A 13150-nucleotide genomic window follows, 5' to 3' on the forward strand; every position below is an offset into this window, starting at 1 on the left:
ATAGTTGAGCAATGGTAGCTGTAGACAACAGACTATTAGCTTAAATTCGTACTCATAAAGACACAGTAGCAGTATGTTAAGTCACGTTAACTTCAGTGAAAGCCTACTTTTGTGTACAGCAAGATAATTCACAGAAAGGGGTTTAAAATCACGTATTTATAACAGCAATTAAAGCGCAGCCTCTCATCACCAAACTGCTACACGTTGCTCTGGCAGGACTCGACGCCACCTGGTGGCTGTCGTAAAGAAGTAAGAACCAGTTCCTCTACAGCGCAACTCTTTACGATGGAGGCAAAAGCCTACAGCCTCTTGCCGTACAGTCAGGTTGGTCGATATGTATGTGTTTTTCTTGTGCCACGTAGATAATTACTAAGTACAGTATGCTCATTGTCTGTTCTTCATGTACAGTGTCGCAGCATTATCATTGTTTTAATTCTCCACCAGGTTTGTTCAGTTCTGAAGAAACTTCAGTTGCCTCAACTAAATCTGCAAGTGCTATGATGACGTGGATGACTGAGAAGCTTTACAGTCAAGGACTGTGGTGATACCTGCATCTGCATCTGCAAACATGTCGTAACGCACAATCCATGAGCTGAGAAGACTCACCACTCCTCTCCAACAAGCTCCTCTTCAGAGCAGTCAAGACATTTTTAAGGGAAAATTATTAGTTGTGGTGGGAGGAGTATTCAAGTGATGCATCCCAGTTATTTTGTATGCTGTGGCAGTATTGTTTTTTGGTTTTTTTTCGTTTTGACAAAAATGAGATGTACAAAAACAACAACAACCCACAAACACATCAGTTAGCAATATCATTTAATCTTTCCCCCTCAGCTTAGAATCACTGTAGTACATAAGTTACACTTTGTTTCCTCAATTTCACAGGTTCATGTTTTTGTCTTCAAACTTCCAGTATGACCTGCCTCTCGTATCAAACGAAAAAAAAAAGCAGATTGTATTATACAAAAATGCAAACCAATTTTCACACAGTGAATTCTCTTACAAAGTCATAAAATGGCGTTATAATGGCTACATCCACATTGGAGGAAGATAATTCTAGACATTCCTTAATGGAGTATAATATACATATAAAAACTTCTTTTTTTTCTTGCTGAAATCAAATCTGTACCTTAATTTAAGAGATAGTTTACAAGGGAGTAATCATATAAAATAGCCATTTGCTAATCTCCCCAGAAAGTCAGGGAATAAAACGTGAGCCTCAAACAGCAGTAACAGAGTTCAGTGGTCAAGGGTGTGAGTCGGGGGGGGGTAGGGAGGGGGGAGTTGATTAGTTAAATGAGGGGATCAGGAGAAAACTTTCACTCATTAACAAAGTCACACAGCAGATTGAAATTTTCCTCTTTGCTTATTATACTGTACTTTACTAAACCACCGTACGTCTTTCTGCTAAGCTCAAGGTTAATTCAAACCTGTGGAAACCAATTCCTCAAACTTTTGGTTGACTTTCAGGAAGAGTAACAATACACTCATCGCTAACCCAATTGCAATTGGCTCTAACTACAGGGCAGAGTCAGCCAGCCGATTCAATTAAATGACAGCCACATGATCACTCAGTTAATCTTTTGTCTGACAATCGACAGCACAGCAAGTGAGTCAGTGAAGACATCAAGACTCACTGCTCGGTAAATTTACTCTGTTTTGCAGAAATAAAAAGGGGGGAGAAAAGAAACAGCGCCTTTTCAGAGATTTCTCTATTGAAGATTATCGCTCCACCTTTCCACTGAAGTTTTGTGTGACACTTTGGAACAAGGATTGGCTGGTTAGGGGGTTTATTAAAGTTTACTTCAACCCAATTTGTTCCAAGTTAAAATTTGGAGATCAGCTGATGATCCTACAGATAAGAAGACAGGCTTAATTTACAGACTTCCTGAACATGCTCGTTGAAAAATGGGTTGTGGGGGGGAAACAAAATCAAAGCCTGAAAATTTTTTAATACCGCAACACCCAGTACAGCACGCTTTCAAGGAGAGGAACAGAAATTTATCTACAATACAATCTAGCACACACAAAGAACATCTCCATAAATTTTTCCCAAAGTTACAGAACGTCGTCTTCTTCGGAAGCATAGTCTATAAAGAACATCTTTGTTTGAACACAAAAGATTAAGTGAACACACGTCAATGCGCACAGAAGTCCTTCGTCTGGGAAAGGATAAAGTCTGTGTTGGCAACCAGTGGACAGAACAAAACAAAAACAAACAAAAAAAAAGCTGATTCTGAGTAGAGATCATTTAATATAAATGCTGAGCGAGTAAAATAAGAGGTGGCACATTAATAGTGCTTTAGTATATTAATGTATGTATACATACTCATATGTATAAGTGAATTGTGTGTACCTAAACAATAAACATAGCGAGGAGCAGCCATAGGCTTGAAGTGTGGTAAAGGGGGGGGGGGAATTTAACTTAAAATTTACTATCGCGCTGCAGCAAAACTTGAAGAGATGCTCATTAAACACCCCGAAAGAAGAGAGACACAAAAAATTTGTGAACCCCTCATCCAACACAAATGGAGGCTCGGCGTCAAATTCAGACGACTTGACTGAGAGCATTTCCTGTCCTTCCCATCCATGGAAAACTCACTCGCTCTTGCGTGGCTGTGTGACCGCAGCCCATCGTGCTAACTGTTTAAAAAAGGCAGAGAGCGAGCTCCATGATGAGCATCAGCAGTAAACAATTTTACAGGGTGGAGAAAGAGCAACGGTGAGTTGCAATGGTCGTGATGCTGACATCAAGGCGTGATGTGATTTTAGCCGTGGGGAAGACTTCCTGTGTTTATCACAGGCTTGAACATTATGTTAAATATCTGCGTTTTGTTTAGTTTTTTTTTTTTTTTTAACAGTTTGCCATGTTTACCCCTCAGTAACAGTGAATGTGAATTTTTGAGTGCCATGTAAAAGCACTGCAGACAGGGGAGGGAGTCCGGGATCACCCACTGACAGAGATCGAGACAGGCGAACGCTGAGCAAACCACACACCCCAAAATCGTAACAACGTAAAGCATGAAATGAAACAATTTTTGTTTTTTGTTTTTTTTAAAAAAAAAAAAGGAAATACAAGGGAAGTCAACTTCATAGAAGTTAGGAGAACAAAATGACAAGATAATCCCAATGGGGAGGCCTTTTGTGTGCCCAGGTCAGAGGCTCTGAGGAGGGAAAAAAATAAAGATTCCTTATTTTACCCTGAAGTTGATTCACCCGACTCCTGAGGCAGAGACATCTTTAGTTTGGTTTTCTACCTCAGATTCCAGATCTCTACCCCCCCCCCCCCCTCCCCCCGCCAACAACATCAAAACCTGCAACTACGACCAAGAGAAGCACACAATAGAATCCCTTCATAGAAAAACAAGTGGAAAGCTCCATATCAAAAAGACGCATTGCAATCTTTAAAACAGAATGCCATAATTAAATCCAACAGACCGTTCTTGTTTTCAAGTATGAAACAGACGTGTGTTCATAAAATGCTCTCATAAAATCATCCTTCTCATGGAGGGTGAGAACGTGCATGTGGTGCAAAAGTGACTTATTTTCTTTCCTTAACGCTGCGCTCCCTCATCGCACGAGCCAAACACTGGTGGAACACTCAAACTTTTCCCCTCCTCCGACCATCTGGACCTGGGCAATCACTCTCTTACGATTGTGGGGGTGGGAACCGAGCGACATGCCTGCGAAGTTTGGCCAAAGATGCAATTGTGCCTCCTCGTGTCTGCTCCTCTGTTAATAACCATTCATCTTCTAAATGTATGCATATAAAGGGGTTCTTTATGGGGTTGAAGATTAAATCATTTTGTTAATTAAGGGGCGGAAGAATCCTTGTGGAATAAAATGACAAAACTGCTGTCAACATCACAACCATTTTCTCTTCCTGTTTTTTTTTCTATTGTGAGCCATGTTAATCTATAATCCAAGTACAAAACAAACCATAACAAAATTAACACACATAAGAAATGTTATCATATGCCCTGGTTTCCAGGCAAGGAAAGTCATTAAAAAAAGCTCATTCACAGAACAAAAAGAAAGAAAACACGGCAGATACTGCTCATCTTCTAAATCCAATGGGTGTACGTGTGCCTGTGCATGCTTTTCAATCGAGTATCTGATGATGTGTGCGTGCATGTGTGTGTGTGTGTGTGTGTGTGTGTGTATATATACTGCCTAGGAGCAGGAATGGACAACGCCATTCTTCTGCATCTCTGAACCACTGACGCCTGGATCAGCGCTAAGGCTCAACGCAGACGTCTTACTGGTCAGTGACAGCATGGACCCGCCCACTGCACTTTCTTGGATACTGCTAGAGCCGTTGGACACCTCGCTGGAGACGGAGACACGAGTCAGAACACTGCATTGTGGGGAATTGAGAAACTTGCATTGGATTATGAGACTTACCCAAGGGCCAGGGACATTTCTTCCCGCTGCGTCTTGTGCTCAGGCTGCCCGTTCTCAGCAGCTTTCATCTTGTACTGCTGAACATCATGAGCTACTTGGTTTTCCTGGTTTTAAAAGATTCCCATCTTAGACAAACTACCACGGTCGCTTAGCTCATATTTTTGCTGGCACAGTTCAGCGCTGACCTAACAGCATGAATTGCCACAGCGCTACTTCCGCTCTCTTACCAAAGCCATCTCTCGGGTCCTCTTGCCAATCTCTCTCTCCACCTGGTGGAGCTCCCGGCTGAGCTGTTCACTGGACACAAGTGATGCGCTTGCGCCCCCGGCAGGCCACTTGGGCTGCTGCTGGGCTGCAGCTGCTGCCTGGCTCTGGCTGGCCGGCACGGGCTGTCCGGCTAAGCTCCCCGCCTCCCTCTGCAGCATGAGAGAGTTACTGGCAGCCTGTTCAGAGAGGAAGTGTGTCAAGAACAAACATGTCTTTTTGACTGCACTCCTGCCATTTTGGTGCTTTTACGATGCCTGTTTAGTACTCAAATTCATCATTTATAGGAATCCATACCTCCATGCTTCGCATTTGGGTCTGTTGACTGATCTGCTGGTTGACCTGCTGCAGCTCAATCTTTAACTGTTCTCTGTCCGTGGCTGCTATTGGCAGACTGAACAAGCAAAAAGAAAAAGTCACATTTAAATTGACTGCCTTCAAATTGTCTCCGCACTCCAACTATTCAGATAAGACTTTTGGGTCTATTTTCCTCAAGGGCAGATTTAACGTGGAGGGACCTTACCGCTCACTTAAGTGTCCCTGAGTGGAGGAGGCAACCTGGTGCGAGGGGTACGAAGCTCCGCCCCATCCTACATGGCTTCCGCACTGGTACTCTGCAGGTGTTGAAGAAGCACAATGGATGTCTTCAAGATTAACGCAACCATCCAGGTAGTCCATTATCAATGGGCTGTTTGTGTATGTGCACTCCCACCTGTCATGGCCACGTGTTTGGAGTTTGGGTTCTGGGGAGTTGAGGCCATCGCCTGTACGGGCCCAGCGGTCTGGTAGCCAACCTTTGAGGTGCGGGAGATGGCACCGAAGCGTGACACGGTGGGCTGGGGTCCGAAGGGAATGATGGGGTCATCATCCTTGACTTCTGCACTCCTCCGAGGAGCCTCCAGCGACGGCTCCCTCAGATCCTTCGTTTCCACATTCTGACGGACAGAGAGGGGAGCGGTTAAAGACTTTCATCAAGCCTTCACTCGATGTGTGGAAGCTGCTCCAACGTTGCTTTCTTGGCTTGATGTAATGTTCGGTTTTATTGTCCATCGTGGTTAATATATTACACACGACACTTAGTGGTTGTAATGAAAACCCTCTTCTGAACTCACCATCATCTCCATAGTGCCAGGAACCATGATGTCTTTGAGTTTGGCATCCTTGGTGCCAATGTAGGAGCCGATGGTCTCGCAAGACCAGGGAGAGTACTGTCCTGCGTAGTCAGGCTCTCTGCACTTCAACATGGTTTTGGAGCTCTCGTCACCGTACTGCAGAAGAACAGGATGTGTCGGAGGTGCAGTCAGCGCAATGTGGCGAGCTTTCAAATCTTTCACTTTACCAAAATCGCATTCTGACCTCTGGAGGGTAATCGCTGGGGAAGGGATGAGGAAGAGTGGGCGAGGCGGCGAAAGGCGGGGGGGAGATGACCTTCCTCTCCTCCAGCTGTGACAGCAGCTCCTGCCGACGTTTGTGCAGGTAGTCCAGGCTGTGCTGAGAACTGCTGTACGACGGCCCCTGAGAGACGCAAGCAGAGAAACCTTGCTGACCGGCTGCTCGACCTCTTCCTGGTTTCATTGCCAGATTTGCAAGACTCAAGTTTACATGGGAAGTTGCTAAGGACTCACCCTGATGTAAGGCCTCATGGGCGGAGGCTGGGCGCTCGCTGGATAGTAGCCTTCCGGGGGGTATCGGTCCCGAGCACTGGGCTCCTGGTGGTAAAGGGAGTTTGCCTGTCCTGCCGATGGCTGGGACACGTCGAGGGGCGCGGAACTCATTCTGATCAGGTCCCTCTGGGACGTGTAGGGCTGTGGAGGAGGAGGAGGGCCGGTGTAGGTCCCATGAGGACCTCGGTCATGGTGAGGGAGGTGAGGGTAGGAGAAGGGTGGGGCAGTGTGGGGAGCCTGGTAGGGACGCTCTGGATGGCCATACGCCGAGTAGGGGTCCTGGTACGGTCCGGACTCACTGGGTGGGGGGGGATTACGCATGTAGTCCCGGGCGAATGGCTGTTGGTAGGCGTACCCTGGGGAACAGGCACATGAGAAATGATCTTACAGTCCACTGACACGAGACCCTGCGCGCTCATTACAAAATCCAGCCGTACCTGCTGAGAACTGCGGGGGCTCATACTGAGAGGCAGAGGGTGCTATGCGGTTGTCGTAGCACAATTCCGGAATCTGTGTCTGGGGGTAAACTGGTGAACCTCTGGTGACTCCAGGCATGTGCTTGACCCCAGAGTGGTGGTCTGCAGGCATCCTTGGGTGGGGCATGGTGTGAGGAGTCAGGGCCATCCCAGGTTTGGGCCCAGGGTCGAGGCTACAGTGGTTTAAAAAAAACAAAAAAACAAGGATGGCTTCGGGTTAGCTGGTTAGCTGGTTGAAGAAAGCACGGCAGGCCTCAGAGGGGAAGCAGCTGAGCGCAGGGCGGCGCTACTCACACGTCTGGTGGCGACCCCGGCCCACTGGGACTCCCCGCGTCCAGCTTCATGGGTTTACGCAACAGCTCGTACGCGACTGGTTCCGTGCTGCGGGGTATGAGCATAGTGGCCCCCCCACTGCCATTGGTGAGGGGCGAAGGCTTTCGGGTCACTGCTACATCGAGAGGAAGGCCGTCGTCTGGCATGAGCCCCCCTGGCACGGGCAGGCGAGTGACCAGGCGCTTGTTCATCTTGCGGTACCTGGAAAACAGAATGAGAGGAGAGAATGGCTTGAAAAGGGCGAGGGAGCCGTTTCACTGAAAAAGTAGGCAATGCTTTCTAAAAATTAGGGAACATTTCCAGGGACATTTACGGTCATTAACACAAGAGACTCACTTCTCCAGTTCTTCCTGAGAATGAGCAAAGGTGCAGCTGGCTCCACGTGGGCAGCCTCCCTTCTGCTTCATGTCACGACACATGTATGTTTTGTACTTGCTGTGTTGAGGCGGCTGCAAAAACACACCAAGTGATATTTATGAGAAAAAAATCAATCCAACTCAAATCCTCTCCTTATTTCAACATACACTGTGATGATAATTGGGCTGTTGATGGGGGCCCCTTCCTAAAAATCAACTGCCAGTCAATAAGGCTGCCCGCCTGATCTGGAGGTCAACCCTCATTAGCTCATAGCTCATCAGCCTGGACAGTAAATCCCCCTGGTGGACTGACAGACCTGTTGTGGGTCAGCTCCTTTCTTGCTGTGGTTCTGGATAAAGTCCACAAGGCCATGCACCACAGTTTTCACTGCTACCAATCCCTTCTCAAGCTGCTCCCATGTGGGGGGAGGAGCATCTGTGGGAAGAGAGGTTATTCTTTTCATTTATTGACTGAGGACCGCGAAGTGCAGTTTCAGCTGATTTACTGCTTCACATTAGATGAACTGGATTAAATTCATTTGGAAACTTTCCAGGGACATTTAAGGTCATTAACACAAGTCAACACAAAAAGCCGCTTGTTACCAGGACTGGGATCAATGTTGGCCAGCAGTTCCAAATGTGGCCGCAGCCTGTTGAGGTTAGCTGGGTCTCCAGTCCTCTGCAGAGCAATGGTCAGCTCCTGGACACTTTGAGCGAAAGAAGCAGGGGTCTGCAGCTACAAGGTAGTGGGAAAGATGAGAACCAAAAGAAGAAAGAGTGAACATCTGCAGAAAACTTAATTTGCATGAAGAAAAGATATAAATACATGAGAGGGGAAAATCGAGCAGTTTTCTCACACACCTTGTCAATGATGGACTGCATGTGTGACTTGTGAGACTGGTCTCCATACAACAGAGAAGACCATTGGTCGGGTGCAATGCGAAGCCCACCCTCCATGGCAATCTGAACAATCTGGGAGTCGTGCTCGCGCCGCAGAGCCTCGTAGGTGCGGAACTCCTCCTTGAGCTGCATCAGCGAGGAGTCCTCATCACGCTTGGTCACCTTGGGAACAACACAAAAGCCAGAAAATGGTGAAAGTCAAAATGAACCCTCCAGATGAAACACTGTCCAGAGCAATTCAACAAGACTTCAATTATTCATTCATTAATATATAATTGTAAAAATCCTGGCAAAAAAAGGTTGTACAGCGAGTCACCTCATCCACACAGATGTTCATGTACATCTCAGCTAAACATGAATGAGGCTCAATAATGAAATATCAAATCAAATATGTTCTGCTTCAGGGACATACCTTAAAGCAGGAGGCCCTGTAGAGGAGCTGCACCACGTGGCCTATACTGGTCTTAGACGCTTGTGGGAAGCGTGGCTCCAGCCTTTGGACTACAAACAGAACCAGGACCTTCCTTGACAGAGCAGAACCATCCTCCAGAGCCAGGAGGACCAATTTCAGCGCTTCCTCCTGCATGGCTGCACAAACGCAAAAAGAAAAAATAAATAAACCAGCAAGCGGACCATGTTGAGTGTTGCCGCTCAACGTGGAATCCTCTTAGTTCACCAACCTGGGCCGAGGAACTGGCATCCTCGTGCACGGACAGCGGCCCACAGGTTGGAAGAGAGCTGCTGCTGGTTCTGGTGCTGCAAAATGAGCTCGGTGACGGTCCGCTCCCCCAGAGAGCGGGCAGCTCTCATGGCTCGTACGCGGCCTTCCTCCTCCACCAGCTGGCAGTGAACCAGGGTCACCAGCTTCCTCTGCATGGGTCGACTCAATATGCTCTGTGCCGTGCTGCTCAGGCCCACACCTGGCGAGAGGTCCGACACAGACAAGTGGTAAAAACAACGGCACACACACACACACACACACACACACACACACACACACACACACACACACACACACACACACACACACACACACACACACACACACACACACACACACACACACACACACACACACACACCTCTGGTGTTGCTGAGAGGTTTGAGGTAGAGAGCCAGCTCTTCCACACACTGCCTGGCCTCCTCATAATGCTGTGAGTCTTCTGGGCTGGTTATCAAGGCCACCGGCTGAGCCTTGGGGACCTGCAGCAAAACAATGATTTTCTTTTTCTTTCTTAAATCAGCACAACCCTGTGAAATAGCTAAAGGCTTTGCACCACATTCATCACTAAAATGATGTAATTTTCTCTGTATTACCTTTGAATTACTGTAATGTGGCAAATGGCCAATTTTTTGTATGTGTGTGAAGAATTATTTCAATACAAATCCTAAAGATGTACAACAATGCAAATGATCAACGGGCCGTAGGAAGAGCGTTGTTTAGCAAACAAAGTCAAAAGTCAACAGCAAAAATTGGATCAAATAGCAACCATTGTTTTTCTTTGAGGGTGATTACAAAGGAGCAAAAGAATTTAGTGCTAGGACAACTAGCATTCAGCAAGAGTTGGAGAAGGTACAGAAATGACATTGCTGGAAATGGAAAATACAGTTTGGTTAGAGGTCAACACGTGCATAGCAAGACTGTATGTGTGACACTAGTTGACTTAACTCTTATTTCTTTCATACTGAACCATTAAAATGAATAAAGTTTTCTGAACAATAAGGGAGAGATGGAGAGAGAGAGAGGGAGGGAGAGAGAGAGACAGAGGAGGGAGAGAGAGGGGGGGAGAGGGAGAGAGAGACAGGGGGGAGAGAGAGAGAGAGGCAGAGGGGGGGGGGGGGGGGGGGAGAGAGAAGGGAGGGCTTTTTTCCTACGTCAAAAGAAACGGACCAAAAATCAAGACAAAGACGAGCTCTCTCCATTGGGAATGTTCATTTAACTGGCATGGTATAAAGCATTAGGAGAGTTTTGCAAGCAGAGATATGCAAAGACAGTCAGTAGTGCAACTGGGACTGTATTAGACAAGGGCTCACAGTGGCAGGAGTCATCACAATGAAAACCTGACAAAACCAAGCAAAAAGTCCGGCAGATTCAGCAGCCTGACTGACTGACTGAGCAGGCTTGCAGTCAAACAACTGAGTGAGGATCAAAAGGGTGCGACTCTACACAGGACCCTCAAGCTAGATGCATTATTGACTGCTGATGTGCAAATAAGCTGAAGTGTTTAAGGCTGTTTCACTACTCAAAAAACACACTCACAGACTTACTCTGTTAAAAGAAAGAGAGAGGGAGAGACAGAGACAGAGGGAGAGGGGGAGGGAGACAGAGAGAGAGAGAGGGAGAGACAGAGACTCACCTGGCCTCCCACCAGTTGCAGCAGGGCTGTGTTGACAGGTAACTGCTCTATGTCTGTGCTGATGGCCGTCTGGTCAAAAGGACAGGCCTTGCGGTGCAGCTTGTTGAGGCACATCTTGCAGACGGTGTGACCGCAGCCCAGACTGATGGGCCGGCGGACACTTTCTTCAAACGTCTGCGTGCAGATGGGGCACAGCAGGAACTCGGTCCATTGGGGCGCTTGCACTGGCATGGTTGTGTGTTGACGGGGCAAGTGTACGTAAAATGATGCACAATTTAACAAAAAACAAACAAATATATATAATATGGAAGATTCCACTGGAATCAAATTGTTTTCTTTCGAACTCAATTGTTCTTTAAATGTTCTCACACATTGTGGATTTTGGGGTCACATCGCGTGATGAATACTGAAAAAGAGGAGAAGAAGACAGACTTACTATATTGTTACAGTATTTGGAAATCTAGACACAACACTTTGACTAACAGGTATGGACTACACGGCTGCGTGCTCGATGCAAGTGTCTCCATAGTCAAGAAAAATGCGAGAATGAAGAACAACAAAAATATTTGCGTAACTATTTATAGAATTTTCATCCAGAAATCTTTCATTTGACGTCAAACCTGGCCTACCCACTGTACGCGATTTTCGATCGGAACTGATTTGAAAGGAAATCGAGAGTGGCGTTCAACTTATTTGAGTATGATCTAGGAGAAAACAGTCGGAACAGGAGGATCAAAACAACTGTTGTGGCCTACATAGAAGAACTGCTTGCCACTATGACTGTGGACAAAGGGTCCTTCCGAAGCTGCCGACCAAGTCCATCTGCGCTAACTTATCATAAAGCTAACGGCTGCTGAGAGCAATACGTAACATTATTCGGGAACTGTTGTAATTATTTCTTGGGTTACTTCTTGTTAACGCCGTTGCGACCACTTGGACATTCGAATGTACCCCATCCAATGTTTTCCAATACAATACTAAAGTAATACATGAACTTGCTGATTGTACGTAATGTTAGCTTGCTTTTGCTATGCTAAGCTAAGCTAAGGGTGGCTACATAGACTAGAAGCTAACGCCGTCTCAAACAAACAATTAAATAATAAGGTGAAACATCCACGTTGTTTGGATTATATTTTTGAAAGTACCCCGTATCAAGCAGTGAGTAGAAATCCATAACATTTCTGTTCAATTACGTTCCATTTTCGGGTATCTATCAAGGAAACGATACCCTAAAACCCAGTGACACTGGAAAGTGGAACCATTTCACTCTACAGTGAGATTATGTAACGTTAGCACCCGAAACAACCCAGCTGCCTTGGAATTATGTACAATATTACAGGTGTACAAAATACATCCCCTCATATCTAACGGACTCAAAGGAAGGCGACGTATTGACTGTGTATCCCTAAAACAAATGCGAGCCATTGTGCGTCAACTGACCACATAGGGCTAAGAACAAACCTTACTCATTTTCAAGTAGCATTTAGCCGCTTAGCCCGCTAGCAAGCTAGCTCCTCTCCGTTAGCCAAACTAGTCGTAGCTATGCGTCACTACTGTGACTTCAACACAAAACGCGTCTTTGCTCCTCGCATCCACCAAACATTCACTCAACCACAGTCGATACTACTCACTCACTCCAAAAGACTTGGAAGATGTTCATCCTTTTCTATGGAACTGTAGCGATATTTCCCTGCCATGGCGACTGTGCAGCTTAGCTGCTGCCGAGGTTTGGGGAGGGTGTCAACTCGACAACAGACTTACTAGCCGGTTACAGCTAGCTCGGTAAGATGGTGTGTATTTGTGTGTTTCTGTGTGTGTGTGTGCGTGCGTGTGTTCCTCCGTTCGGTTGTGCGTACGTACCAACGGCGCCCTCCAGTGGCATTGAACGGAGCCGGCCAAAAATACGAAAATTGACCAGCGTCAGACTCACATCTGGCCATTTTCACATCTGACATTGTATCGTCCGAATCCGGCTCAGACGCGCGTGCAAAACGCGCGTTTGCACTGAATTCTGCGAGATCTGACGGGGGAGACAAAAATAGCAACCCGGGCTGACTCGAGACAAGAGGGAGGGGTCTTCTGTTGACAAATAGGGATGAGCCGCCAGTTGTTTTGCGATGCACACTCTGGCCTATATTCACTCCACAATGACAGGCAGCCACAGGAGAACCATTTCACTCCCGCTCAGGAGTGCCATCGACTGTTTGTCTTCATTCTGATGAACACATCCCACCACGCGCCTCCCTCATCACCGCGCGCGGGGAGGGAGTCCGTGTTTCTTCTTCTTTTTTTCTTTTTCTTTTTTTGCTGTGTAGCCTACTTACGCAACACCACGCTTCTCTCGGCAGTGGGTTCGCCGCGCAAAGACCAAAATTAAAGCTTCTTTTTTTTTGTATTCC

General features: G+C 46.7%; 1 protein-coding gene across 5 annotated transcripts; it reads right to left on the minus strand.

The window, feature by feature from the left end:
• Positions 1-798: 798 nt before the first annotated feature.
• rc3h1b (ring finger and CCCH-type domains 1b) lies at positions 799-12908 on the minus strand. Of its 5 annotated transcripts, none has more exons than XM_076021310.1 (20): positions 12612-12908; positions 10752-11157; positions 9477-9597; positions 9075-9314; positions 8807-8982; positions 8356-8556; positions 8098-8230; positions 7812-7930; positions 7475-7587; positions 7100-7339; positions 6767-6978; positions 6291-6685; positions 6022-6180; positions 5778-5933; positions 5378-5600; positions 5189-5279; positions 4963-5059; positions 4629-4844; positions 4402-4505; positions 799-4327 (listed from the first exon to the last, which is right to left on the minus strand). In XM_076021310.1, exons 2-20 carry the CDS (start codon positions 10980-10982, stop codon positions 4171-4173), a joined length of 3384 nt encoding a protein of 1127 aa, XP_075877425.1. In that variant the 5' UTR covers positions 10983-11157; positions 12612-12908; the 3' UTR covers positions 799-4170. The 5 variants fall into 5 exon arrangements, with proteins under 5 accessions (XP_075877425.1, XP_075877426.1, XP_075877422.1 ...); XM_076021311.1 differs by lacking the exon at positions 12612-12908 and adding an exon at positions 12387-12564 and having other exon boundaries at positions 4629-4817; XM_076021307.1 differs by lacking the exon at positions 12612-12908 and adding an exon at positions 12387-12563.
• Between the last annotated feature and the right edge of the window lie 242 nt (positions 12909-13150).

The sequence above is a fragment of the Nelusetta ayraudi genome, unplaced genomic scaffold (assembly GCF_046127955.1).
Source record: "Nelusetta ayraudi isolate G7.1 ecotype Tasmania unplaced genomic scaffold, CSIRO-AGI_Nayr_v1 ptg000011l, whole genome shotgun sequence".
NCBI lineage: Eukaryota > Metazoa > Chordata > Actinopteri > Tetraodontiformes > Monacanthidae > Nelusetta > Nelusetta ayraudi.